The 27,496-nt window shown below is 37.4% G+C and overlaps 1 protein-coding gene across 2 annotated transcripts in view; it reads left to right on the forward strand.

Annotated features, from left to right (window-relative positions):
* Positions 1-27,496, forward strand: part of IPO8 (importin 8) — a 69,617-nt gene that overhangs the window by 550 nt on the left and 41,571 nt on the right. Inside the window, exons 2-9 of one of the 2 annotated variants that reach the window (XM_008065818.2) lie at positions 5,397-5,478; positions 11,424-11,580; positions 14,622-14,780; positions 15,919-16,075; positions 19,975-20,064; positions 21,220-21,314; positions 21,933-22,017; positions 27,102-27,236. In XM_008065818.2, the coding sequence (XP_008064009.1) occupies positions 5,397-5,478; positions 11,424-11,580; positions 14,622-14,780; positions 15,919-16,075; positions 19,975-20,064; positions 21,220-21,314; positions 21,933-22,017; positions 27,102-27,236 (960 nt within the window). Of the gene's footprint in view, positions 1-5,396; positions 5,479-11,423; positions 11,581-14,621; positions 14,781-15,918; positions 16,076-19,342; positions 19,681-19,974; positions 20,065-21,219; positions 21,315-21,932; positions 22,018-27,101; positions 27,237-27,496 lie in introns of those variants that run through there. The other variant, XM_021716400.1, reaches the window with a different exon arrangement.

The raw sequence follows: 27,496 nt of genomic DNA on the forward strand, positions 1-27,496 counted from the left end.
CCCGCACCGGGCCGGGGCCGACGCTTCCCTCGGCCTGTCCGGCCCTCGGACCCCGGGCCCCGAGCCCCGAGCCCCGGTCCAGTGGAGCGGCGCTACCGGGATCTTTGCCGAGCAGCTCGCGCACCTGTTGGCCACCTTTGCATCTTTTCGTGTCGCTTTCCTTCCCCGGTGCGGTTTGCTCAGCCCACTTGGTCCGCAAAAAGCAGCCTTTGCAACCTCTGCTAGTGTTTTCAGGGTGGTGATTTCTTTTCCGTAAGTGCGCTGACTTGGGGGCGCAGGTGGGACATTCACTTCCGATTCAAACCCGAGTTCAGCTTTTCTCCAGACCCAGCCCTTTTTAGGTGTTGCTGTGGGCAAGGCTGCCCGTCGCCTGCTTTTGTGGGGTTGGCAGGACTCTTTGGACACTGATTGGCAGAGTTTTGTTGGAGCGCTGGGCGATGCCGTCGGGCGAGTGTTCTGGGAAGTATAGGCAGTTTTCCTGGTGGTGCTGCCTTATCAAAGAAACGTCAAAGTCCTGTGTGTTTGAAGAGTTTTCTTATAAATGCTAATATGTGTATGACTTTCTTTTTTCCTCCGTCCCATATTCTTCCTAAGCAGCCTTAACCTCTTTCCAGCGTTACTCCCAACATTTCAATATTTTAATGAAACCAAACTCGAATTTATTTCTTCTTCCTTACCTGTATGAATGAATCATAGTCCTCTCACTAAAAAATAGGAATGTAGCTGTACCCCAGAAGTGACAGCTGTTTGCGGTTGTGACAATCTGTAACGTGTAATGTCCCTAAATCAGTGGTTCTCATAGGATTGCCCACGACTTACAGCTGCTACATCACCCGAGCGAGGACTTGTTGGAAATGCAGATTATGGGACTTCACTCCAGATTTAAACGATCAGAAGCTATCGGGGTGCGGCCCAATTGTGTTTTAACTCCCTTCCCCAGGTGCCTGTCACAAGTAAACGTTTCCGTTGGAATTGGCTTTTTTTTTTTTTTTTTTTTTTTGAGTCGGAGTCTCACTCTGTCGCCCAGACTGGAATGCAGTGGCCGCTCCCGGCCACCGCAGCCTCGACCTGCTGGGCTCCGGCGATCCTTCCGCCTCAGCCTTCCGAGTAGCCGGAATTACAGGCATGCGATTTTTTGATTTATTGTAGAGATGAGGTCTCGCTGCCCAGGCGGGTCTCGAACCCGCGGGCTCAGGCAGTTCACTCACCTAGGCCTCCCAAAGGCGCGGGATTACAGGCTGAGCCACCGAGCCCGGCTTGGAATTGACTTTAAAAAGCAGATATGGGTTGTGACTCTTTGAAAGAGATTATTTTAATGGGAAATCTTGTGTGGAGTAGGTGTCAATCCAGGATTCCCTAGAGATCGTAAGGAGCGTGCAAACACTGTGGAGAGGAGGTTGAGTTGAACTAAAACCCAAAGAGAATATATTGGTACCTCAAAAAGGAAAGACTCATCTCTCAGGATAGGGGTAGTTAAAGTCAGTACCTGTCTCAGGCTTTGCAGAGAAGTACTGTGTGTGGATTGGCTGGAAGAATAGTAATCCAGGGGTTGCTTAGGAAGAACAAAGCAAGAGCTGAATGTGCAGTCCACGAGTATGAGTTGGCCTGTTTCTGACCCTCTTCTCACAATGAGACCAGATGTGCCTCTGATAGTGTTGATAGGGGCTATATCTTTGATATCGTGTTACACTTTCCTGTCCTTAGCCCAACCTTCATTTCTTTCGCATCCATCCGTGTGTAAGTGGCAGTTGATGTTATAGAAGTGGGAAAGCCTGCAGAACTAGGAGACATTTAAGACCCAATCCTATTTTTTTTCTTCTGACGCTTCAATTCTATTCCACTCCCTGCTCCATAGCGATCCAGCTCATCACAGAGCATGGTTTTCCCTGCAACTTCTCAAAGTAGCTTATTGCCATACTGCTCATTGAGCATTTCTCTTATAGCTCATGCTCTGGGTTGTAATATGCTCTAAGTTTCTTTGAATTGGTTGTTAGTAGAAGACCAAAATATAATGTCACATACCCCTATAGTAAAGCATGATTATGGCACTGGGTTTTGTTTGCTTGTCCTTTACCACCGCTGTAACATCCTACTTTGTTGGGTAAACGGTGGGTAATCTACCATAAATAATTATAATATAGTCCAGTTTATTTATTTTAATATAGGTCCTCCCCTAGCAAATTTGCTCTACTCAGGAGATGGGGGCCACTTCTGCAGTATACTGTTTGATCTGTCAGTTGCCATTCAGAACAGCTTTGACCCAACAGCCTGGGTCCTAAAGGATAAATTCTTATTTGGAGTTACATTTTTTTCAGGCTTGAAATAATACCATGGTACTGCTGTTTGTGATATTATCTGTATGGGAAAAGCTACTTTCACTCTTATCGTAGCAGATTAGGAATGAATACTGTACACCTTCCTCATTGTCTCTAGGCCAGAAGTCCTGTTAGCAGCAGCACAGGGGAATAGGAGTGGGTGGGTATATTGCTTAAGTAACTCATCCAGAAAGGTGTCTGCTTTTAATAAATTGTCCTTCACATGGCCTCAATAGGGGAGTAAGGTATTTATTTTCAGTGCTGAAATTTGGAATCCCTGCTTTCCATGCATCTGTACATGCCATTTTTATTACCCTTTTAGAGAGTTGGTTTTTATAGATAACAGATATATATATGGAGTTATATTGCAGGCATTGGTATAAGACTCTGCTCTCATGGAGCTGGGGATACAGACCAGTAAATACCATAATTTCAGGTCATAAGTCCTGTAGAGAGTAAAGCCCCAGAAAGAGTAGTTGGATAGAGTAATCATTCTCTGAAGAATGACATCAATAGAGATCTGGAGTGGTGAAGGAATGAGCCAGGTGGAGACCTGAGAGAGGAGCAGAGGGCAGAGCAGTTTGGAAAAGGCCCTCGCTTGACCTGGGGGGGGGGTTGGGAGGGTTAATGTCCTTGGAGCAGTGAGTTAGAGAATGGGAGAACGCCAGTCTTTGCTTTATATGGATTTTCATAAGACACAGACTTCAAACAAGCAAAGTGTTTATTTGTAGAACACTGCATAACTACAAAAGAAATATCCTCAAGAAATCATTGAGAAATGAGTCTTATTATTATATTTTAGAAATTTGAAGCCCAAAAAAGGACAAATAAATTGGGTAAATATTTGTGAGGGAAGAAGTGTGAGAATATATTGGAATTTACCTCTGAATGTTTTAGCTGGCCGAGTTAACAGAGATTGAGTTAAAGCTGAAAGAAGGCAAAGTGTCAGAACTTCTTTTAAAATGGCAAACAGTCACTAGGGGGAACAAAAGACAGTTTTCAGAAGAAGCGTTCCAAGATGTGTATAGTGGCTACAGTGTTGAAACAAAAGTAGACTCCCCAGTAAGTAGTACTTTAAAATAAGTAGCATTAATCTAAGTGTAAAGCTTATTTTATACTTATTGTGTAATAAGATTTTTTTAAAAAAGTAACTGAAGTCAGGTTTTTTATGGTTAAACTATATGGAGGTTTTAATCTTTGATTCACTACAAGATCTTTCAGTATCTAGAAAGTTATAAACACGAGTTATTTTATTTTTTTTTTTTTTTATTTTTTTATTTATTTATTTTTTTTTTGAGTTGGAGTCTCACTCTGTCGCCCAGACTGGAGTGCAGTGGCCGCTCCCGGCCACCGCAGCCTCGACCTGCTGGGCTCCGGCAATCCTTCCGCCTCAGCCTTCCAAGTAGCCGGAATTACAGGCATGTGCTACCATGCCCGGCTAATTTTTTTATTTATTGTAGAGATGAGGTCTCGCTGCCCAGGCGGGTCTCGAACCCGCGGGCTCAGGCAATCCACTCACCTCAGCCTCCCAAAGGCGCGGGATTACAGGCTGAGCCACCGAGCCCGGCCACGAGTTATTTTATAATGTATATGTAGAAGGTAAAGACGATTGAGCCCAATTGGTAATAATTTTGCCTCCTGTAAACTGCAGTTAAAGCAAATATCTTAAAATTCTGGTGGTTTCAGTTACAAATGAAAAGGAATTTATCTGACATACCATACATTTGAGTTTTTAAATACTATACAGGATAAAAGAAAGAACAATTTTAAGATAATTTAAAATTTTATTGATGGATATAGAAAGATTTGGAAAGCACAGTGTTCTCAGTTGGAAAGGGTTAGGATTTTGAGATGCCGGTTTGCTCCAAATTAATTTTTTACTCAAATATTTACATTAATAAATGTTAATATAAATAGACAAATTGGAAAGGCGATTGATATAATTGAATGGTATGCACAAACCTAGCTGTGTATTGAAAGGGATGCCCTCACTGATCCAGGCTCCTAAGATAAGGTGAATTGGACAGACTCTGGGTTGTTGTCTGGTTTGGCCGCAGTGGAATTTATGAGTCTTTTCTGGGAATGTATGTGGGCTCTGAGAATGTGGCAGGACTGTAGTATAGTGCAGGTACTAGATGTCTGGATAGGACATGGTCAGAAGGAAAGGGTGCTCTGTAGCTTTTTGCTTCTAAGGTTACCATGGTCAAACTTAGGAGCAGATCGAAGTAGAACATGCCTGTGGGGTGAAGTGACCAGGGGGTGGCGCAGAGCGGGAACCTCAACGGCACTGGCTCCCTTAGGCATTGTGAAGTCTAGGGGAGAGTACAGCAGGAGAGGGCAGCTGGCGCTGACAGCTCCCAACACTGTTGCGTGAGTCACACTGTTCCAATCTGGACTGGCAGCTCTCCATAGCTCAGGCTTCACTAGGTAACATTATCTTGTCTGTTTAGCTCTGCTGGATTGGCTGGTTTCTGTAGCCCGTGTTTTCCTATTTGTCAAAAATACCATAAGCAGAGTGTAAGTAATCTGGGAAACATTTGCCATGTATAGGCCAAATACAAGGTTGAGATTTTGAATTCATAGATAGCTGTTAGAATTTATTAAGAATAAAACAAATATTCCATTTACAAAAGGATAAGGGGAGTAAGGAGTTTGTAGACGAAACAAATAGCAATGAACAGGGAAAAAAATTCGGCCTCTTTAGTAATAGAGGACATGTAATTTAGAACATTAATAAGGTTTTAAAGTTTTAAAGGAATGCTAATCTTGTATTGGATAATACCTGTATAGATGGACATGCTCATGCTACTATTGGGAGTGTTAATTGATATACCTTTTGTGGAGAGCATTTTCATATATAGTCTAAAAATCGTAAAAATGTTTGTATCATTTATTCATCAGTGTATCCTAAGGAAATTTATTTGATTTGATATAGTTTAGTAATCTTCATTTTGCCTTGAAGAGTTTCTCTTACTTTAAAAGTCTTGTTTTTTACTTGGACAATAATATATTCAGTAACAGGTACTGACAACTTTTAACTTATATTGCCCTATTTTATAAAACAATTCTTTGTAATTTCAGTCCTACAAGATTATCAATTTTGCTCCCAGTTTACTTCGGATTATAGTCTCTGACCATGTGGAATTCCCAGTACGTCAGGCAGGTGAGTTTGTTTTTTTATCCTTTACAAATTTATAGGTGAAAAGTATATGAGAGTTTTATTTTAATTCTAAATATCTGTAATTTCTTGAAATATTGGGAAGCACTCATGAAGCATTTCTAATGGCTTAAAGCTTACTCTCTTTCTGTAATTTAGAGATAGATTCTGAGCTCTCAAATGTTCCCTAGCCTTTTCTTTCCTTTTTTCCTGTCTACCCACCAATTCTTTGCTCCTGTAACTTGCCATTTTTTCTCTTAGCTTTCTCAACTTTTTATAGCTTAATCTCCCGATTTTTAAATGATTTCTGGCAGCCTATCCTCTGGGCTCGTAGATTAAGACTATGAATTTATGTATGTTAATTCAAGCCCTAGTCATGTGTCAGACCATGGAAGTAATGGTTTGCATAGATGTTCCCAACAGGGTGACTGGGGAGCTGGGCTTTATGTTTTAAATATGAAACTTTTAAATCTTATATAGTTCCATGATGTTGTTCTTGCATGCATTTCTCTTTCTTCAAATTTTATTTTATGGATTGGCCATTGGAGCCCAGAGGGTTCAAAGTTGAGAAAGCCTTGGAGCATCATGAATTTTAAAAAAGACAATAGTTTAAAGCTAAAGGTGGTAAAATGACAATAGATAATTAAAAAAAGTTAAGAACATTTTTATTATGTAAATTATATAATACTCATAAGTAATTTGGGAAGTATGGATGAATACAAAGAAGAAAGTAAAGTTACCCATGATTTATCATTTAGAAATAACCATCATTAACGCTAGTCTTTGCATGTGCTCAGATAGGAGAGATGAATAGGTTTTCTTTCTTTCTTTTTTTTTTTTTTGAGTTGGAGTCTTACTCTGTCATCCAGGCTGGAGTGCAGTGGCATGCTCACACTACCGCAGCTGTGACCTGCTGGACTCAGGTGATCCTTTCACCTCAGCCTTCCAAGTAGCTGGAACTACAGGCATACACTACCATGACTGGCTTATTTTTTGATTTACTGTTGAGACAAGGTCTCACCAAGTTGCCCAGGATGACCTAGAACCTCTGGACTCAGGCAGTCCTCTTGCCTTGGCTTTCCAAAGTGCTAGAATTATAGACTTGAGCCACCATGCCCGGCTGAAGATCAACAGTTTTATAATAATCTATGTGACGATAAAATTATTTAATTTCGTTTGAACATAGAGTAAAAAAAACAAAAACTTAGAAAGCTTGGGACAATTTATAACAATATATATGATTTCCTAAAATATTAAGATAAAAAAGAAAAACCTATGGAAAGATGTTCATGTTGGGATTACTTTTTACTTTAAGTAAACTTAAGGTTTATAAGACTTTTGTGTAAATTTTTTTAAACCATAATTCTCAGCTTAATTTTTGTTTTATAAAATAGGGCTGTGCTGAAACATCATTTGCTAAATAGAACCTATTTTAATAGCTTAAGTATTTACAGGGCCATTGTGATGTTCCTATATGAAGCTTTTCGGAAATAGCGTTTAAAAAGATCTTGAAACAAGTTATTACATTAATGTCTTTTTTCTGTGACATGTAAGCATTACAGAAACACAGAATTTTTATATTAGATTGCTCTTAAATGACCCCAAAGATAGCTGCCGTCAACTTTGATGCATGGTTCTCCTGTTGGTTTCTGTTTGTATTCCACATGCTATTCCTTTTTTCAGTTTAACTATGTGCCTTCGGGGGTTGTTCTGTGTCAGTGCCTATGCATGCTTCATTCTTAATAACAGTCGTTCAGTATTTCTTTGTATATGACTACCATGGTTTATTTAAACAGTGTGATATTGACATTTCCTTTATTGTCTCTTTTTTGCTATTGGTAGAAGTAGCGCTAAGCATTTTGGACATGTACTGGGTACTTGTGGAAATGTTTTTTATAAAATAAATTATAAAAATAGAGACTGGTTAAGGGATAGTAATGAAACTAACATTTGGAATTTTGACTCTTATCACTAAATTGCTTTTGCTTGCTTTTTCTATCAGCCGTTAGAATGCTAGGTTGTCCAAATCCTCACCAAGTTTACAATTTAACAAAATTTTTATATAAAATGTAAATGACACTTAAAGGCAATTTTTTTTCTTCATGATTTATGTGGATTTCAAATCTATTGGCCACAAGACCAAGTTTTTCTTGGTGATTGAACATTTCCTAGTTTATTAGGACAACTTTCTGTCTTAGAGCAGCCATTTTTATCATAGAGTCTAAAATATATTTTATCAAATTCTACGTTATAACTATCCTAAATTTAAGTGCCATTTACAAATGTTCTATTCTATTATTAAAATACAAAGATGCTCCAAGACACACAGATAACTTACCCTTTTTGCATGATATTTAAAAAATAATGATGTGATCTTTGCTTTAAAAAAAAAATCAGTGGCCAGGTGTGGTGGCTCAAGCCTGTAATCCTAGCATTTGGGAGGCTGAGGTGAGAGGATTGTCTGAGCTCAGGGGTTAACTTGGTGAGACCTCATCTCTACAATAAATAAAAAAATTAGCTGAGCGTGGTAGCGCACACCTGTAGTTTCAGCTACTTGGAAGATTGAGGCAGAAAGATCGCCTGAGCCTAGCAGGTCAAGGCTATGGTTGCTGTGAGTGAGTATGCCACTGCACTCCAGCCTGGACAATAGTGTGAGACTCTGACTCAAAAAAACCCAAAACAAAACAAAGCAGCAAGTATAAAACTGTAAAAAACAAAACAAAACAGTGTTTCTATTAAGTAGAAAGACACAGCTCTGTAAAATACTGTTTTTGTTGTTTTTTGCTTGTGAGCAATTCTAAAATATTCTTGCTACCATTAAACAAGCTCATTAGTGAATGTCCTTTCTTACTAATTTTTAAGAAATGAAAAAAATAGTAATATTCTGATGGTACCAAACAAAAGAATGGAATGTTCTATTGCTTTCCTTTTGAGGTATTAATAAGCATAATAATATTAATATTATCATGCAATGTGCAGAGAAGGAATCCTGTCTTTTATTTTTTGATTTGGGATCTCCCTCTGTTACCCAGGCTGGAGTACAGTGGCATGATTACAGCTCACCACAGCATCGATCTTCTGGGCTCAAGTGCTCTTCTTGCCACAGTCTCCTGAATAGCTGGGATTACAGACGTGTGCCAGCATTCCTGGCTAATTTTTTGATTTTTTTTTGTGTGTGAAGATGAGGTCTCGCTGTGTTGCCCTGGCTGATCTTGAACTCTTGGACTGAAGCAATCCTCCTGCCTCAGCCTCCCAATGTACTGGGATTACAGATGTGAGCCTCCACACCTGACTGAAAGCCTATCTTAAATTTAGGATAATTATGATCAGGAATCTCTCAAGTCACTTTTGTTTCCAATTTTTTACACCTTACCTCTGAAGAGAAGAGATTCTTTAGTGAAATTCCTCTAATAGGTGTGAACTTAGGTTCAGAAATGTACTTTTTTCTGTGTGTATGTTGGAGTTGCTATGAGAGAAGTAGTTTGGATTAAAAGTGGTTGAAGGGTATTATATCAGACTTGAAGAAGTCACCAGTGGTGATTGATGTGGGGCCATCACTTCAAAAATGGCATGGTTTCATTTTTTTGTAGGTTGTCAGTTTTTTTTTGTATTTCCAAAAGATGCATGGGGAGAGGATATACAAATTTAGCCTGTGGCTGTTCAGAGATTATGTACTTGTTAAGATTAACCTCATCATTCTAGAATACAGAACCTAGAAATACACAGATACCTTTGATCAGTCCAGAAGCACTTCAGGAAGCTCTTTTATTAAAACTATTTGTGAGAAACTTCTTGGCTCTTAGTCAGAATCTTTTTAATGTTGTTAGATATAATGTACACATTTGTTATCTAGTCACCTAAACGTTCACAGATTAAAGTAATAACAAGGGAGAGAAGATCTACCAAGTCACAATGGAAAATAGTAAGACTTAGAAACATCAACTGAAAAGCATGGCATTCTGCTTCACTGACTTTATAACAGCACCTTCCCCCTTTGAGGTCATAAAACTCGATTGACCTCTGTGGTTGTGTTTCTGGATCCAGAGCTTCGGTGATGATTCAGGGTGCTGGAGAAGGAGAGAAGTTTATATATGTTTTAGAAAGTTAATTTCAACTTAAGATGCTTAAAATGGTAAGTAGATTTTGTAGGAAAACTAAGTTTAATACTTTCTTTATGAATCGGATTAAGACTATATTAGTGTCTTGTTTGTTCATTCTGCAAATGGTTTCCTAGATACTTGAATTAAATGATTAAAGGGAGGTTTTTAGATTACTGATATGGTTATAATTATCTGTGGTATTTTTCCTTCATTATATCCTTAGTAATCCATAATTATCCTTGAGAGTCATTAATATTCTTTTTAATTATTACATTAAGTTCAATTTTATTATAGCTAATTGTACATTTATTTAATCATATATAAAGTAGTCAGTGTGCCTTTTATACAGGCTGTCTTGCATGAGCCCCATAATAACTTCTTAAATTATACTTGTTATAAAATTAACAGTGTTTAATGACTGAATCATAAATAAGTCTATGATTTTATCATGTCTGTATCTTTGCATTTTTTTTTAATTTTCAAGATTAGTTCTATAGGAGCTCAAATGATTTTGCATATAATATAATGAATTTTCTTTTTGCAAAAATTAGTCCCATGAAGTTAGTCTGAACTGCTGACAAGTTGGTCCATATCTTTAGATCATTCATTCATTTTTTTTTAATGGTCTACACATTTTTACTGAATATTGGCCAATCTCTGTTATATAGTATAGTAATGGTACTGGCATAAAACGTGGTACTTAGTCTAGCGCCTCTGTGGTCTAAATTAAGAACAAATAAGAAAAAGGAAAAAACCCATATTGAACACATACACCTCCCTCTAAATAATTTTTGTTTTTATCCAAACAAATTGAAATCTTAGGTGGAGTAGTCTTTTTCAGACCTTTGGTAAATAAAACCAGTGAAAGAAACACTAATAGGATGTCAAGTTCATAATTAAATTTGTTATGTTTTTGCCAATGTAGAACATGTTGATTAAGTCTCTGTAGTGTAATACTTTTTCCAGCCAATTTAGTTTTATGATAAAAATGGAGTGAAGAGACGGGTGGATGGGGAAGAAGGAGACAGGAGGAACTTAAAGGAAGAAAGTCATGGTGCTTTGCAGATCACATCTCTTTATTTTATATATGTGAGAATGTGACATTATAAATATTTACTTACTTGCATTGTTCAACTCGGATGATTTGAAAGCTGCACATTCCCTCTCAAAACACTGTAACCTTATGTCAGCTTCTTTCTTTCAGAAACCTTTTGTTAAAAGTTGAAGATAGCTAAAAGAATAGGAGCAAAATTATTAATTATGTATTTTGATAGAAATAAACAAATAAAACATTTCCTGAGATTTTACAAAAATATTTAAAGGCTGATGTCCATTTCCCTATTGTTATATTTGCAAGTAGTAAATGTTTCAAAGGATTAAATGAAAATTACAAAAACAATAAAAAGCATAGACATTCCAAATTGGTAGTGTCGGCTAGTAGCCAGAAAAAGAATAAAAAGCTATTTTTGTAAAGGAAAGTAGACTGTACCTGTTGTTAACTCAGAGTTAGGCATGTGTAAAGTGTGATTTTATGATCTCAAAGTATGTTTATATGATCTCATTTAGACCACCTTGTTTTTAGTCTAAGGATATATTTATGATTTCTAGTTAATTTTTCTGTCATGTAAACTCTGGAGAATGATTTGATGAAGTGTTTTCTGCTTAGCTAGCTGAAGTGAAACCCTTAAATTCTTATACATTTTTCTTCCCTATTTGGCCATTTATACCTGTCTATTTTTGCTGAGTGTCATGTTTGGCATTGAAGGGTTTTGGCCTTTCATGCTCTGTAAAGCTGAATTAAAGTTGTCCTTTTTGATGCTGCTATATTAGCATTTTTTTCCTCAAACTTAGCTGCCATTTACCTGAAGAACATGGTGACACAGTACTGGCCAGACCGAGAACCTCCACCAGGAGAAGCAATATTTCCGTTCAACATTCATGAAAATGATCGCCAGCAAATACGTGATAACATTGTAGAAGGAATAATTCGGTCTCCAGATTTAGTGAGGTACGTGATGCTATATTTGTGTGATTACTAGGAAGCATGAAATATTTGGAGCTAGGGATAGGTGCTGTTGGACCTAATCATCAGCCTCATGTTTGTTTGTTTTTTTTAAAGAGATAAAGTAATGAAAATGGGCACTCAAAGAATATTATTTTACTTATTTGTCTTTGTATTTGTAATTTCCTGTCTCAAAATATTTTGGAAGGGATTTAGTTGTCATAAGTTGCTACAGAAGGAGGTAAAGTAAAAATCATACTTAACTAGAATGATTGTGTAAATGCCTGCTACATAAATAAGCTATGTTCTTAATCATGATGTCTTGACTTTTATTACTACCTGCTTTTCTTTTCTTTGAAACAGGGAGATTCTTGGAATTTTTTTTTTGAGTGGAGTCTCACTCTGTCATCCAGATGAGTGCAGTGCCCGCTCCCGGCCACCGCAGCCTCCACCTGCTGGGCTCCGGTGATCCTTCTGCCTCAGCCTTCCAAGTAGCTGGAACTATAGGCACGCGCTACCATGCCCAGCTAATTTTTGATTTATTGTAGAAATGAGGTCTCACCAAGTTGCCCAGGCGGGTCTCCAACCCACAGGCTCAGGCAATTTACTCACCTCAGCCTCCCAAGGTGTGGGATTACAGGCTGAGCCACTGAGCCCGGCTGATTCTTAGAATTTTAACCTACCACTTCTCTGAACCTTTTGCCTGTTTTATTCATTTTTTATGAATTGAGTATCTTTCCCTTTGGAGAAGACAGGATAAAGTAAATGTAAACTAGGAGAATTACCTCCGGTGTTTCAAATTCATAGGTTAGATGCTGCAGAGCAGCCCTGTCCACCAGAACTTTCTGCAGTGGTAGCAGTGTTCTGCATCTGTGCTGTCCAGTGTTTAGCCTCATGGCACAAGTGGCTGTTGAGCACTTGAAATGTGGATAGTGTAACTGAAAAACTGCATTTTAAATTCCATTTAACTTTGATTCCTTCATAGTGTACGTATATGTCTTCTATTGGACAGAACATCTGTAGAGTCATAAAAGTTTTGCTTTCTTAAAATAGAAGCAAATTATTTTCAACATAAACTAGTAATTAGGTTTCTTTTGAAAATGGAGGGGCAGATAGGTGAAACAGAGGTAAGGGATGACATTTTTTAATGTCAAGAGATTAGATACAACTTTAGTTCTTAATATCTAGTAGATATTATGACATAAGCAGTAGGAAAGCAAGAAAGTGTGAAGGGAACAGTAACAGAAAGGAGAACAATCATCGAACTCTTCAAGTAGTTATTTTGTTAAGAGGAGAAAATAGGTGTACTGATTAAGGAAAATCACCGTTATTCTCACTGGTTGCCCAAATGCCAATCATGGCACCGATAGCCTTTTGATACCATGCTGTATCTACTTCTTGTCAAAAACCGTTACATTTTCACAACTCCTTGCATCTTCCAGTGGTTCTACATAATAATACATGAAGAATGGTCTCTATAACCATCCTTGGCTTAGAATGAGAAAAGATTGGGAGAGTCATTCTGAAGATGAAATTTTTTAAAGGTGAAAAGCTTCAGTTTCATTGCATACAAATACAACCTATTTGTTTAAAGAACCAGCTGCTGGTGGCACTAGAGATCTTTATTATGAGGCAGTTCTTTGTGACTTTGCTTCTTTGATGTCCTTAAGGCTTGACTGTAATCACTCTGAAGAAATATCTTCTTCCTGTTCACAATGTTTGAGAGTATTACAGAGGATGTTTCAAATACATTTGGTAACATAAGGAAAAGCTATTATTTGTTTAATTTTACCAGTTTCAATGAGTCTTAGTTACTGTTTAACTGGACACGCTGTTTTTTGATTGTTTTTTTTGCTCTGTGGAATCCTAATTTTGTCAGGTTCACCTTGTAATTATTTTTAATTGACCATGTAAAGACATATTTGGTGGTAATATTGATAGTTTGTAGAAGAAAAATTCTTTTCCTTGTTTTCTTTTTAATCCTAATTATATTTGCGATCCCATGGAGGAAATGATTAACTGATCTGTGTTATGAGATAACTTCTTGTACTACTTAACTTTGTGGCTTTGTTAAAGGAATATGTTCTTTTTCTATTTTGTCTTTCCTATTGCCATTTTCATTTATTTCTTTGGAAATAGCTCTTAGCTTTCCTCTTCAGGAATTGCCCGGTAAATACATGTTCCTTTCTTGTATTTGAAGTACAAAAATTAGTATCTTAGGCTGCCTTGATTGGCTCAACCTACAATGTTGGTTAGCTGATAATGGATGGTTTTAAGGTTTTGGCCCACAGAGAAGCTTCCCACAGTTATGTAGGGCTTCATTTTACTTATTTCTACTGTTTTTAGGCTAGATTTGTCCATTTGAAATGACACAGCATTTTGATTTTCCACTTTTTAGGATATGACAACTGAAATATAGGATATAAAAATTTTACAGAGTTGAGGTAGATGCACTGTTTTTTTGAAATTTTAAAAGATTTATTTCTAAATTCATTTTTAAAAAGTTATCTTTAGGTTAAATTACCCATTCTGTTTATTTTCTTTCTTTTTTTTTTTTTTTTGTGGGTTTTTTTTTTTTTTTGAGTCGGAATCTTACTCTGTACCCCAGGCTGGAGTGCAGTGGCACGCTCATGGCCACTGCAGCCTCAACCTACTTGACTCAGGTGATCCTTCCACCTCAGCCTTCCAAGTAGCTGGGACTACAGGTGCCACTACACCCAGCTAATTTTTTGATTTATTGTAGAGATGAGGTCTCACCACGTTGCCCAGGCTGGTCTCGAACCCCTGGACTCAGGCATTCCTCTTGCCTCCGCCTCCAAAATTGCTGGGATTACAGTCGAGAGCCATCACCCCCAGCCCTGTGTATTTTCAATAAACAGAGCCACTGAGGAGGTATTTTTGGTAGGACTACTTACCCCTTCCTACCCCATACATATGACTATATAAGTAAATAAGAGTTAGAAAACTTTTGTGTAAAATAATAGAGGTTTTTGAAACATGGTATTTATAACTACTTAGATTTTGGACTTTTCTTCCCCACCCTATAGAGTCCAGTTAACAATGTGTCTCCGTGCCATCATCAAACATGATTTTCCTGGTCACTGGCCAGCAGTGGTCGACAAGATAGACTATTACTTACAATCACAGAGCAGTGGAAGCTGGCTTGGCAGTTTATTATGTCTGTATCAACTGGTGAAGACATATGAGTAAGTTGGTTTTGACTGGCTGAAGAAAACAGCCCTTGTGTAACTTAGAAATAATTAAGTTTCATAGTGGGGTCTGCTGTGGGTGTTCTGGTGAATCAAGTTAGTTTGGGAAATTTGGATTTAACGGTGTTTATTTACTGCAGTTATTCAAAGAAACTTTAATCTGCTAATGTACATTCTAATCTGTAAGACAGTGATACAATATGCAGCACTTCTCAAACTTGGTTCAAAGGACCATTTATTAACAGATTTCCTTGGGAACTCGGTTACAAATGTACCTTAACATTTGTCTTCTAGGGAATATATTATTAAGTAAACCAAAACATTTACTTTTTTGAATGCAAGATTTAAAAAATGTTAGATTCTTTGCTAGTGACATTTTTTTCCCATAAAAGTTGCTTGGGAGGTGGAGGATTATTATTACTTTTAATGGTATTGCTTTCTGGTTTCCAGGAGGATTGCTACTTGTGCATACAAAGTCCTGTAGTTTTCCTTCTTAACTTGTTAGTTCATACTCTATGTAATTTTTAGAAAATGTTCTAAATTTATAGCAATTGAAGTGATTTAAGAACACATAAATTTGTAATCTATTTTAACTGCTCAATTTAGGGTAATCTAAGAATAAAAGATTCCCCTCCCCACATTATTTGTCATATAGTTTGAATCTCTATTTAAACTAGCATGTCAACTGTATTTTATAGAAAGAATTGTGGTTTGAAAATTACATTAAATGTAAGAAGCATTCCTGTAGAAAACTGTAAAATAGTCTTGGATTCTTTTATACTAGTTTGGGTTTTTCTAGAAAGATTTTAGATATTCTGCTTAAAACAGGGATGTATTCTTTAAACTTCTTTTTCAGCTTTATTCTAGCAATTCAAACAGAAGCTATGAGCCAATGTTTTGAATGTTTTTGTTTTGTTAGTTTTACAAATTAAAAAAAAATTTTATTCATTGTTTATAGCTCTTGGAGGAGAGAAATTACTTTTCTCTCTTAAAGATTTATTTATTTTTAAATTTTTATTTTATTTTAAAGATGTGGGGTGCAATTCAGCATTCCCTTTGGTCCCCACTTTGCCTGGTTTGAGTTCAGGTACTCTTATTGATGTTGTGTCCCCTCCTTTTATCTTTGCTCATGTAGATATAAGAAAGCTGAAGACAGAGAACCTCTTATAGCAGCAATGCAAATATTTCTTCCTCGTATTCAGCAACAAATCATGCAGCTCCTTCCTGATTCTTCCCATTATTCTGTATTATTGCAGAAACAGATTCTGAAAATCTTTTATGCACTTGTTCAGGTAGGTTTCTATTGCAGAAAACAAATTATAGTCCTTGTATTTCTGCCTGACACATGGAAAAGTACTCAATAAGTGTCAGTGACTTTTAGAATTTGTTTTATATTCTCATATTTCTTTAAAAAACCCTTGTGGAGAACAGCTTCTCAGAAATTAATTGCTCAAGATTATCTCAGTGACAGCTCTGAGGTTTAATACCTGTATGCTTTTACTCCAGTTTCTGAAATCTGCTGTGTAAGGGAGAACCAGAGTAGTTACTTGCCCTGAAACCTGATTGCTTGACTTGTCTGTCTATGGTATTCCTGTCTGTAGATTAGTTGTGATTATAGGAGTTGAGGAAGGAAAAGAGGAAGAGTCTATCTTTTTAAAAAGAAAAATTTTTTTTGAGTTAGGGTCTTGCTCTGTTACCCAGGTTGGAGTGCAGCGACACTGCAGCCTCAAACTCCTGGGATCATTCAATCCTCCCACCTTAGTCTTCCGAATATCTAGGACTACAGGTGTGCACCATTGCACCTGACTGAGAGTCTCTCTTTTTTTGGAAAATCATATTAATAGTAGTTTCTTTGCACTTGACCCAACTTAAAGCTAACGATGGTTTAGTGGTTCATTTTCTTTAGTTTAAAATGTTACCTTTCAAAAAAGAAATCTGAATGCTCTAATGGTTACTAATATGGGAATCTAAAAAGTAATTAGATGGAATATGTTTGAAGTATAAAATATTTAACATTAAATCCTTGGAAGACTTGGGTAAATTATTTAGATTTGGTTGAAGGAAGAATAATTGTTGCTGGGCTTGTGGCTCAGCCTGTAATCCCAGTGCTTTGGGAGGCCGAGATAAGTGGATTGCCTGACCCTGCAGGTTCGAGACCCGCCTGGGCAACGTGGTGAGACCTCATCTCTACAATAAATCAAAAATTAGCCGGGCGTGGTAGCGCGCGCCTGTCGTTCCAGCTACTTGGAAGGCTGAGGCGGAAGGATCGCTGGAGCCCAGCAGGTCGAGGCTGCGGTGGCCGGGAGCAGCCACTGCACTCCAGTCTGGGTGACAGAGTGAGACTCCCACTCAAAAAAACAAAACAAAACAAAACCAGAAAAACAAAAACAAACAAACAAAAAAGAATAATTGTTGTTAGTCTTAACTGAGGTTGAATGAATTAAAGCTCTATTATATGCTGTCTAGTTAAATTTGTCCTGACAAGATGATAGTTCTGCTGAGCTATTGAGCCACAATAGTTTGGGTCTTTTCTTGGCTTTTCATCTGACTTAGGCACTTTTGTACTATTTCAGAATATTTCACTTCAATAAAGTTTTATATTTTTATTGAAGCCTCATCTTTTAATAGAGACAATCGGAGGCAGATTTTTTTTAGGTTAGCCTTTCTGTGAGGAGAAAGAAGGGAGAAGGAGGCAAATCTGAGAAGAGAGAAGAATCTAGAAAACTAGGAAAATATATTCCCACATTTTTTTTGATAGCAGGGAAGGAAGATGAATGGTTAAAGCAGTGCTTAGAAACCTTCCTCAGGAGAATCACTTCACTCTGAGGCAAACTGTTTTCATTCAGTGAGATATTTTGCCATTAGATCTAGTAATAGCCCATTTATTCAGAGGTCAGACTTCCCCTTCCTATTGAACAAACATAGCTAATAGCTAGAAATTGGGAAGTAAGAAAAAGGCTGATGAAATAATTTTTCTAAAGCCTCTACCTACCTTTACTTGGTTTGCTAAGAGGACAAAATCTAAATTTTTTTCACTTAACTTATTTATGGGAAAAACCTAAAATACCAATGAAAATCCTCAACATTTTAAACCATTTTGGTAATCCATTATACTAATAATAGTAATATGTTCCTCTGGGAAGTAAAAATTTAGAAGGCTTTAGGAGCCACAATTGCAATACTAATGCAAGTAAAAAGCAATTAACAATATGAGAAGCAGAAGAATTTGTTTTTAAAAATATAGAATTGATTTTGTCTAAGTAGCATTTATTTGTACAAGGCACTTGGGTATTCCATATATAACCTTAGCCTGACCTGCAGCTTGCTTCTCCTCTGTTCCCTTTCTCAAGTCTAGATGGCTCCCAATGCAGTTAGAAAAAAGTGTGAACTTTGCAATAGCATCTAAAACCCTTCATCTCCCCACCTTCATCTCTTATCCTTCCTACCTTTGTACTTACAGTCACGCATTGCTTAACGTTGGAAATATGTGCTGAGAAATGTGTCATTAGGTGATATCCTTGTGTGAACATCATAGAGTGTGTTTACACAAACCTGGATGGTGGAACCTACTATACACCTAGGCTGTATGGGATAGCCTGTTGCTTCTAGGCTACACACCTATATGGCATCTTACTATACTAAATACAGTAGGCAATTGTGACATGATGGTAAGTGATTGTGTATTTAAACATAGAAAAGGTACAACAGAAATACAGTAGAAAAGATAAAAAATAGTATGCCCATATAGGGCACTTACCATGAATGGAAATTGCTGGGCTGGAAATTGCTCTGAGTGAGTCAGTGAGTAATGGTGAGTGAATGTGAAGGCCTAGGACATTGTTGTACATGACTGTCAACTTTATAAATGCTGTATGCTTAGGCTATACTAAATTTATAAATAAATGTATCTTCAATAATAAATTAACCTTAGCTTACTGTAGCTTTTTTTACTTTACTAATTTTAAAAACTTTTAAAACTTTTGGAACCTTTTGTAATAACACTTACTTAAAACACAAAGACATTGTACAGTGGTCCTAAATTTTTTTTTCTTAAGCTTAAAACATTTAAAAAAAAATTTCCTTTTTCTCTGACTTTTTAAACTTTTTTGTTGAAAGTGAAACATAAATACCCACATTAGCCTAGACTCTCACAGGGTCACATTGTCTTCCACCTACATGTTTTGTCCTGCCGGAAGGTCTTCGGGGCAGTGACATGCATGGGGCTGTCATCCCTATGGTGACAGTGCCTTCTTCTGCAATACTCCTGAAGGACCTCCCTCAGGCTGCTTTTGCAGTTACTTTTTTCTTTTTAATAAGTAGGAGTAGACTTTAAAATAATGATAAAAAGTATAGAAAATATATAAGCCAGTATCATTGTTGCTTATTATCAAGTCTTAATGTACTGTACATAATTGTATGTGCTGTCCTTTTACATGACTGGCAGTGCACTAGGTTTGTTTATATCAGCATCACCACCATCACAAATCCTGCATTACACTACGACTTTATGATGGCTGAGATGTCACTAGGTGATAGGAATTTTTCAACCTATGGGACCGTTGTTGTATATGAGGGCCATCATTGACTGAAACATTGTTATGTGGCATATGACTGTATATTTTTTCCCCACTATAATGTAAACTTTATGAGGGCAAAGACAGTGTCTTTTACTTATCATTTTGTCTTTAGCATGTAGCATGTTTTGGAATGAATGAATATCCTTCCTTTTCTGCAGCTTAGTATAGCAGGGAAGATGCCTACCTATGTAATACAAAGTGGACTGTGGTTATTATGCCACTGAGTAGAGGAAAGTAATTGAGAAAATGTTTCATGAATGTTTAATGAGGTAAAGATTTTTGTCGAGGTGGTTAAAATTGAAAATTTGACACTCAAAAGGGTAAAAATGACTTGACTAGAATCTTATGCAGAATAAATGAGACCTTAATGGTATTTTTTTTTTTTCATTTAAAAAAGTAGCACAGGGAAACAACTTATGCATGTAGTTTTCTAAATTTAAAAAATTTAATTTTTATGAATATACTTATGGATCTATTTTAGTTTCATTTTAGGTTGAACCATATGGAATTGCTATTTAATGTTTAAACTTTAGCTATTTAACCTTCTAGTTTAGATAAAATTGGGATTTTTTTGGAGGGGGAATTACTGTTAATGTTATCTTTCTGTTTTCTAGTATGCATTGCCTCTTCAACTGGTGAATAACCAAATTATGACAACATGGATGGAAATCTTCCGAACTATTATTGATAGGACCGTTCCTCCTGTAAGAAAGAGCTTTTGTTCCTAAGAAAAATTGTGGAAACTTGAATTTGGAAGATTGTGATAGACTGATTTATTATCCCAACCTGCTATTTGGAAAAAACTGCTACTGTAATAAAATAAATTAATAATGTAATTCATTTTTAGAAAGCTCAGGCAAGCAAAAATAATGAAATAATAACTATATTTAATCCTACTAAAAATGGGAAAACCCACTAAAAACTTGATATTTATTCTTCTAGTGTTCTTTTTCCTCTATATCTATATAGTCATATTTATAAAAATAGTATATGTTGGTACTATTTTGAAATTCATTTTTCTTTAACATTTGCTACAAAGATTTTTATTTTTTTATGATTGTTTTTACACTCTCATTTTTGTTGAATGCTTTATTTGCTTGCTGTTTAGCTTTTTAAAATATTTTAGTGTTTCAACTATAAGAGTGTGGTAAAATTTTTATGTGCGTACATGTTTATTTTCTTTGGATAATTTATAAGAAGTGTTTAAGGTTTTTGACTGATCTTTTAAAGAACTCTCCAGAAAGAGTGCCCTAGTTTGTATTTTAATAAGCAGTGATTGAGAATGCTTGTAATGAGTATACACCTAATTCTGTTTGTCTGTTTATAGGTAAAAAAAGATCATGTCTTTTTTTTATTGGCAATAATGATACTGTTTTTCAGTTATCAAATTAATTCTTATGTATTTAAAAATTTTAACTTGTCTTAAAATGTGCAGTATTATTTATGTTTTCCATATCTTGAGGCTTAATTTATATACATAAATGCACAGAATTTAGTGAATAGTTCACTGAGTTTTGACAAACATGTATTTGTGTTACCATCACCCAGATAAAAATCTAGAACTTTTTTGTCATCTCAGAGTTTCCTCAAGAGATCATAGTGTTTGTATTTTGTTTTCTACTTATTTGGGCCTTTTAAAGATAGAAGATAAATGTGAACAATAGCATTGGTTAGTTAAAATTTGCTTTTCTTATTTAATTCCTACCTAGCAATCTATAGGGTAAGAATTTGTATTCATATAGCAATCTAATGTCACATTTATTATGATTTAATTTATACCAAGATTCAGTCTGCCTCTGTTATTCACATAAATCCTTTTATTATGCATTGATTTAATCTGTGTGATCCTGTCCTATTAGGAGACTCTGCAAATTGATGAGGATGACAGACCAGAACTGGTATGGTGGAAATGTAAGAAGTGGGCTCTGCATATTGTAGCTCGTCTCTTCGAACGGTAATTCTGTTTATCATTGGTGACCTTACAGTCAACATCTCAATATTAAATATAATAAAATCGGTTAGTTCCCATGATGCTCTGTGTGATTATTTGTCTTTAAAGTTACTGAGGACAAGGACTCACTCTCTGTTTAAAGTAGGCTTAATCGTGATCTTTGGCTTTGAGCTCATAATGAAGTAGGCCAACTTCTTTGGGTCTTTTCTATTCTTTTGTGAAAAACATAGAGAAATAACATTGGTTAGCCCATTGGAGTTATCCAGGAATTATGCAAGAAGGTGCAGGGCCACTCAGGACCGTAAGAAAGTCAAATTTAATTTTAAAAGCATTTATTGAAGAAAATCGATGACATATCTGTTATAATATTTTTATTTCTAATATTTGCCCTCTAGGCACTCTTGGCTTAGTAGTTTAAAACTTCTGTCTGAAATTCAAGTACTGCCTAGAGTCCAAGTACTGCTTTTCATGATTTCATTTTGTGGCTTGTGAACAAAGGGGAAAGTTAGTTTTCTGCCCCAGTAGAAATACATCATTCAACAAGGAACTGTATTTAAACTTGTAAGCATGCTTTGTCTTCAAAATTTATGGTATTTAAACATTCTCTCTTTGTACTTTAAGATATGGAAGCCCAGGAAATGTCACAAAAGAATACTTTGAATTCTCTGAATTCTTTTTGAAAACCTATGCAGTGGGAATTCAGCAGGTAATATTCTTATACTTTTAAAATAGAATGATTGCTATGGAAAGTAAAGTCATTTCTATCTGTTTAAAAGTAGGTTACAAATGTGCTAATTTATTATTTATTTATAGAGGATGAAATGACAGGTCTGAGAATCTAATACAGTGCAATTCGTTTTAGAACCAAATGTCCTAGGGCAGCTACGTCTAGAACTTTTCAGACTCCTAGACTCTGGATTCAGGCCCTTTAAGTTTGTTGATCCTGGTATAGAAGTCACCAGTATTAGATTTGTTGCTGATTGCAAGTTTTGTTACTCATTGCTTGTAGGCCGAAATAAACAAGCATGAGATTTAGTGGAAGGGAGGTAACTTTATTCCAAAAGCCGGCAGATGGGGAAATGGCCAGGCTCATGTCTCAAAGAAACCATTTCATAATTTTTGGCTGAGGATGGAATTTTAAAGGGAAAGAATGGAATGAGGAATATCTGGGAGTGGCACAGGGAGCAGAACTTGCTTTGATGGTTATCTTGAATTGCCCACCTGGAGAGCTGGCTGATACTGGCAGGATTGTGACCAGGCTGTAGACTAATCACCTTCAGGTGACCTCTAAACAATGGTGAATTCTCCATACTCTGTTACCGTATTCCAAAGTCAGCTTTTGGAATTTCTCAAGCACATATACAATTAGATCAGAATTAAAAAAAAAATCTTCAAATTGTAGACTAGGAGAGCAGAAGGCTTAAAACCATTTCTCAAAAGCTGAAGTAGAAATTCTCGGTTACAGCTCCCCATTGTCAAGTTCCATTCAATTTCTAAGGAAGATGGTTGATACATTCCATCTGGCTGGTTCCTGCTGAAAGGGGCCTTGTAAGGGGCATTAGAATGGAACTAGTCCACATGGAGCTGGAAATACTCCTTAACTTGTTGTAGCATCATGGTGTGAAGACCTGGGAACTTTTGGGAAAGCTGGTCTTATATCACCAGGTAGAATGTACAGCAGCAGTAGAACCCATAGCAACAGAAAGAGACTATAAACAGAATAGTAGTTATACTATATATTAAGTTTCTTATGTGATAGAAAGTTAACCCAACTTTACCTTGAAGGGTCTTGCGTCAGGATTTTTACAGTTGAAGGATGCTTGTAATAGCCCAAATTTTATTAGAATAGCCTGAGATATACATATAACATTCAGTCCTAATCAGTGCACAAATGCTGCCTTGGATAACAGTCAGATTGTCTAGGGACATGTGATTCTGCGGGGCCACTAGCTTGATTTGTGAGTTTCTTCAGTGAGAAGGGCGAAAGCATGGTGGTGTTAAAAGCGGCAGCAGTGTGTTTGGCTAGGGCTCCTTATCTGCATGGTTTTTCTTCAGCAATTTCAGATCCTCCCTTTTTAGGTCGTTAGGAGGATTCGATCTCTCAGATGAAAAGAATGTAGGGCCATGTCTGTGGGATGAGTGGTTCTGTTAGAAGCAAGCTCATGAACAGAATTTAGTGTAAGTAGTTAGTCTTAACATATTTGGCAATGTTTCTTTTTCAAGTTTGTTCTCCACTGTCAATTGTGGGGAGCCTGTTGTCTTAAGATGGAATACTGCCATTTATGGATTATCATTTTGTCTAGTAGATGATTTCTAAAAAAGTGCCATGTGACAGTTCAGAAAAGTGATAGCTATAATTTTCTCACAAATTATTTTCTTGGCCCATGAGACAATCTATAGAGAAAATTAGTTACTGAAACCAGGATAATCAAGAAGCTAGCCAGCTTTCTTCTTCCTATTCCCTTGCTGTTACACTCCATTAAGCATCTTAAAGTTGATGTCCACTTGAAGTGTGTTTAGTAGAATTTTCCAGTGTCATATAAACACATATGTGTGTATGTATACATGTATGTACATATACTTAAAAATCTCATGCCATTACATCCATGTCATAAAACCTATACCATGGCTATTTAATATATTCCTGGTATTTACAAATAATTTTCTTTTTTTGTGTGTGTGTTTTTTCTTTTTGTGTGTATGTTTCAATATCATTTTATTTATAGACATTTAAATTTCATATAATTTTCTACTGTCACAGAATTAGTATTCTTTTGAATTTTTTCAGCCATTAAAAAATGTAAAAACCATTCTAGCTCACAGGTCTTACAAAAAAAGGTGATGGGCCAGATTTGGCTGCAGGCTATAGTTTGCAGATCCTGGTTCTAGATATGTAAACTGGCTAGGTGCAGTGACTCACACCTGTAATCCCAGCACTTTGGGAGGTCCAGGAGGGAGGACTGCTTGAGACCAGGAGTTTGACACCAACCTGGGCAATGTAGAGAGATCCCATCTCTACAAAAAAAAGGAAAAAAAAAAAAAGATGGGAAGACTGATAGTTTAGTGACCAGAGGTGCTGCTCACACATAAAGATAGAGACAGGTAGGATCAAAAGTGTGAGACCCTGATTCCAAGGTGGTAGGTGTAGTCAGGAAACTGAGACTTTCTTATTTTTCTCATTCTTGATCTAGTTGCATATAGAAATGGTCCCTGGGGTTATAAGACCAGGAGGTAGGGTCAGGCCGTGGGGAGAGAAGAAGCAGGCACCTGGCAGTGCTAGAACTAGAGTCTCAGGGAAGGGTCACTCCCTCTCAGGGTTGGAGCTGGGACAGGTGCAGGCTCAGGATTTCCTCTGCCTGCTTCAAATACTCAGCCACCTTCCTCTTCACACCTTCCTGGCATGCAAGTGACGGGCACTGGGTACTCCTTGAAGTAGCACATGTGAGCCATCTTGATAGCCCTGGAGTGCAGCAGGGTAAGCGTCCACCTTCTTGTCCTGCAGGGCCTGGGTGATGAGCTCTGAGGCCTGGCTCATATAGGTAGGGGTGGGCCCTCCTCCTTGTTCTCTTCCTCTCCCTAACTCCCAGAGTTCCTGATCTAGCCTTTCTGATTCTACATCCATTACTGCCAGCTCACTCATGTGGTAGTGGTGGTGGTGGTGGAGACTGGGGGCTACACCTTCTTCCTTGGAGAAGGAGTCGAATAGGGCAAGCTCAGCCCCTGTGAGTGGACCTTGGGCAGAAGAAGTGGACATCTCTGTGCTCCCACAGTTAAAGAGGAGATCTAGGGCTTCCTTGGCAGGCTGGATGGTGGGGGGGAGTCCGCTGGCACCTCCAGTTCCTTGAGGCCCCTCCTTTTTGCTGGGAAAGACTGGGGCAGCTTTGGCTTGTGGAGGTACTGGTCCTGGGCTGTTAGTAACAGGGCCACACAGCAGAAGGTGAGAAGCCGGGGGTAGCAGGATGTGCAGGTCCTGGTCACATCAGAAGGCCTTGTTACCTCCCCACCCCCGAAGAACTCCTTGAGCTATAGGTTGTTGTTGAGTACAGGTATGTGCACAGTGAAGTGAAGCAAGTCCTGTCCCTCTTTGCTGCTCTATGTTCACCTGACCAAACACTTGGGCACAGAAAAAAGCGAGGAACTCCTCGAGGTGGCAAAAGAAATTGCGTGGGTATAGGGCAACTTGCAAAAATCACTGTACTGCTTCTAGACCATCATCTCTTTGACATCCTCCGAGTCTCCACGTCCTTTTTTGAGATGAACTGCATGGTTACTTTATACTCCAGGGATCCCCAACCCCAGGCTGGGGACTGGTATCGGTCCTGGGCTGTTAGGAACGCCACACAGCAGAAGGTGAGTAGCAGGCAGTAGAACCCTGTCTTCTGTCAGATCAGTGGCAGCATTAGGTTCTCATAGGAGTGCAGACCCTATTATGAACTACGCATGCAAAGGATCTAGGTTGCTGCTCCTTATGAGAGTCTAACCCCTTTCCCCCCCAAATCAGTGGAAAAATTGTCTTCTGTGAAACTGGTCTCTGATGCCAAAAATGTTGAGGACCACTGTTGTACTCCGTGTATCTCTCGGGTGGGTCCTGGGTCGGAGACTGTGTGTGTGATAAGAAATCATCCTTTGCCTGGTGAGACAAGACAACTGAGCTGGAGCGGAGCCCCTGCCGGCCTCCATCTCCCACACGCTGCCCCCACTCCTTCAGCCTGCCTCTGCCAGTTGCCACCTCACCTGGGCCTGTGCCCTTCTTCCTACAAGTCATTTTCTTATCAAGGACTATTTTCTCCCCTGCTGTTGTGTCTCCGCTTTGTGTGAGCCACAACCGTATTAGAAAGAATCGTGCTCATAGATGATGACAGGACTTCTGACAAATTTTATAAACTTGACTTTGAAGTAACTTGAGCAGAATTCATATTCTGAACTTATACATGTTGTACATATTTTGAATATATGCTTTATATGTATTCAGCAACTCACTTAAAAACTTGAGGTAGCAAAGAGCAGCAATGGGAAGACTAGGACTTTGTTGGAATGTTACCTCTGCCTAAATGTCTTTGAGCTAGTTACAGCTGCTTGGCATGGTTTCTTCCTTATAAACGATTTTTAAAATCGGTCTTTTAAAAAATAACTTCTCAGTTTGGGTTATGTTTATAAAGATCTTCTGTGGTCTGAGATAATAAAATAAAATTCTTTCATATTTTCTTCTGGGAATTCTGTGCTTCTTTTGGTTATAGTTGAAATTTTCTCATCTGGAGTTTATTTTAGTATGAAGTTTAGTTAGGAAGCTCATTTAATTTTTTTCAGAGGGCTACTCAGTAGGGCCAATACTATCCTTTGAACACTTTTTTTCGCTTTCATTTTGAAAGAGTCTTTACCAGATAATAAAATCTCTTTGTGCACTCTCTTGCTGTATGGAAGTTTTTAATGTTTCTTTATGTTTATTTTGTCAAATTTGTTATTTTTTTTAAACAGGAGTTTTAATTTATTTTTAGTAGCTAGCAGTAGAGTAGAACTTAGACTTATTCTGAGTAGTTCCACAGATTATAAGTAGGGCAAATGCCTGGAAGTTATAGTGAAGTACCCTTTAGTTCACTATAACATGGACCTATCTAATAATTAAAACTGCCCCATAAGCTTTTTCACAAATTACTGATTTCCCTCCAAATCATAAAGTATTGATTTTTATCTCTATGGATTCTGAATTTTATGTCATGCTGAAAATATTCGCACCTACCTTTAACCTTAAAATTGTTTATGTTCTCCTATATTTTCTCTGTTTTCCTATAGGTACTACTAAAAATTTTAGATCAATATAGACAGAAAGAATATGTAGCCCCCCGTGTTCTCCAGCAAGCATTCAACTATCTCAACCAAGGGGTTGTTCATTCTGTAACCTGGAAGCAGATGAAGCCACACATACAGGTTAGTGTCAGAGCAGCTCTCCAAAATTATTCTCTGGTTAGATTAGGTTTTCCAGACAAGGTGTTACTAGTTCTATATTATTTATTTACTATCACTTAATTTCCATTAATAGTGTCTAATGGCTGCAGTCATATATCTGATATAAAGGGCTTGGCAATTTAAGCATTTGAGAAGAATGAGGCCTTCAAGTTTCAAGTGTTGGAAGACTTGGATTCGGTCGATCTTGCTTGAAATCTCATTGAACCTGTTAAGGCAGACGA

This window comes from Carlito syrichta, unplaced genomic scaffold, assembly GCF_000164805.1.
Source record: "Carlito syrichta isolate Samal-C Ts95f unplaced genomic scaffold, Tarsius_syrichta-2.0.1 Scaffold308806, whole genome shotgun sequence".
NCBI lineage: Eukaryota > Metazoa > Chordata > Mammalia > Primates > Tarsiidae > Carlito > Carlito syrichta.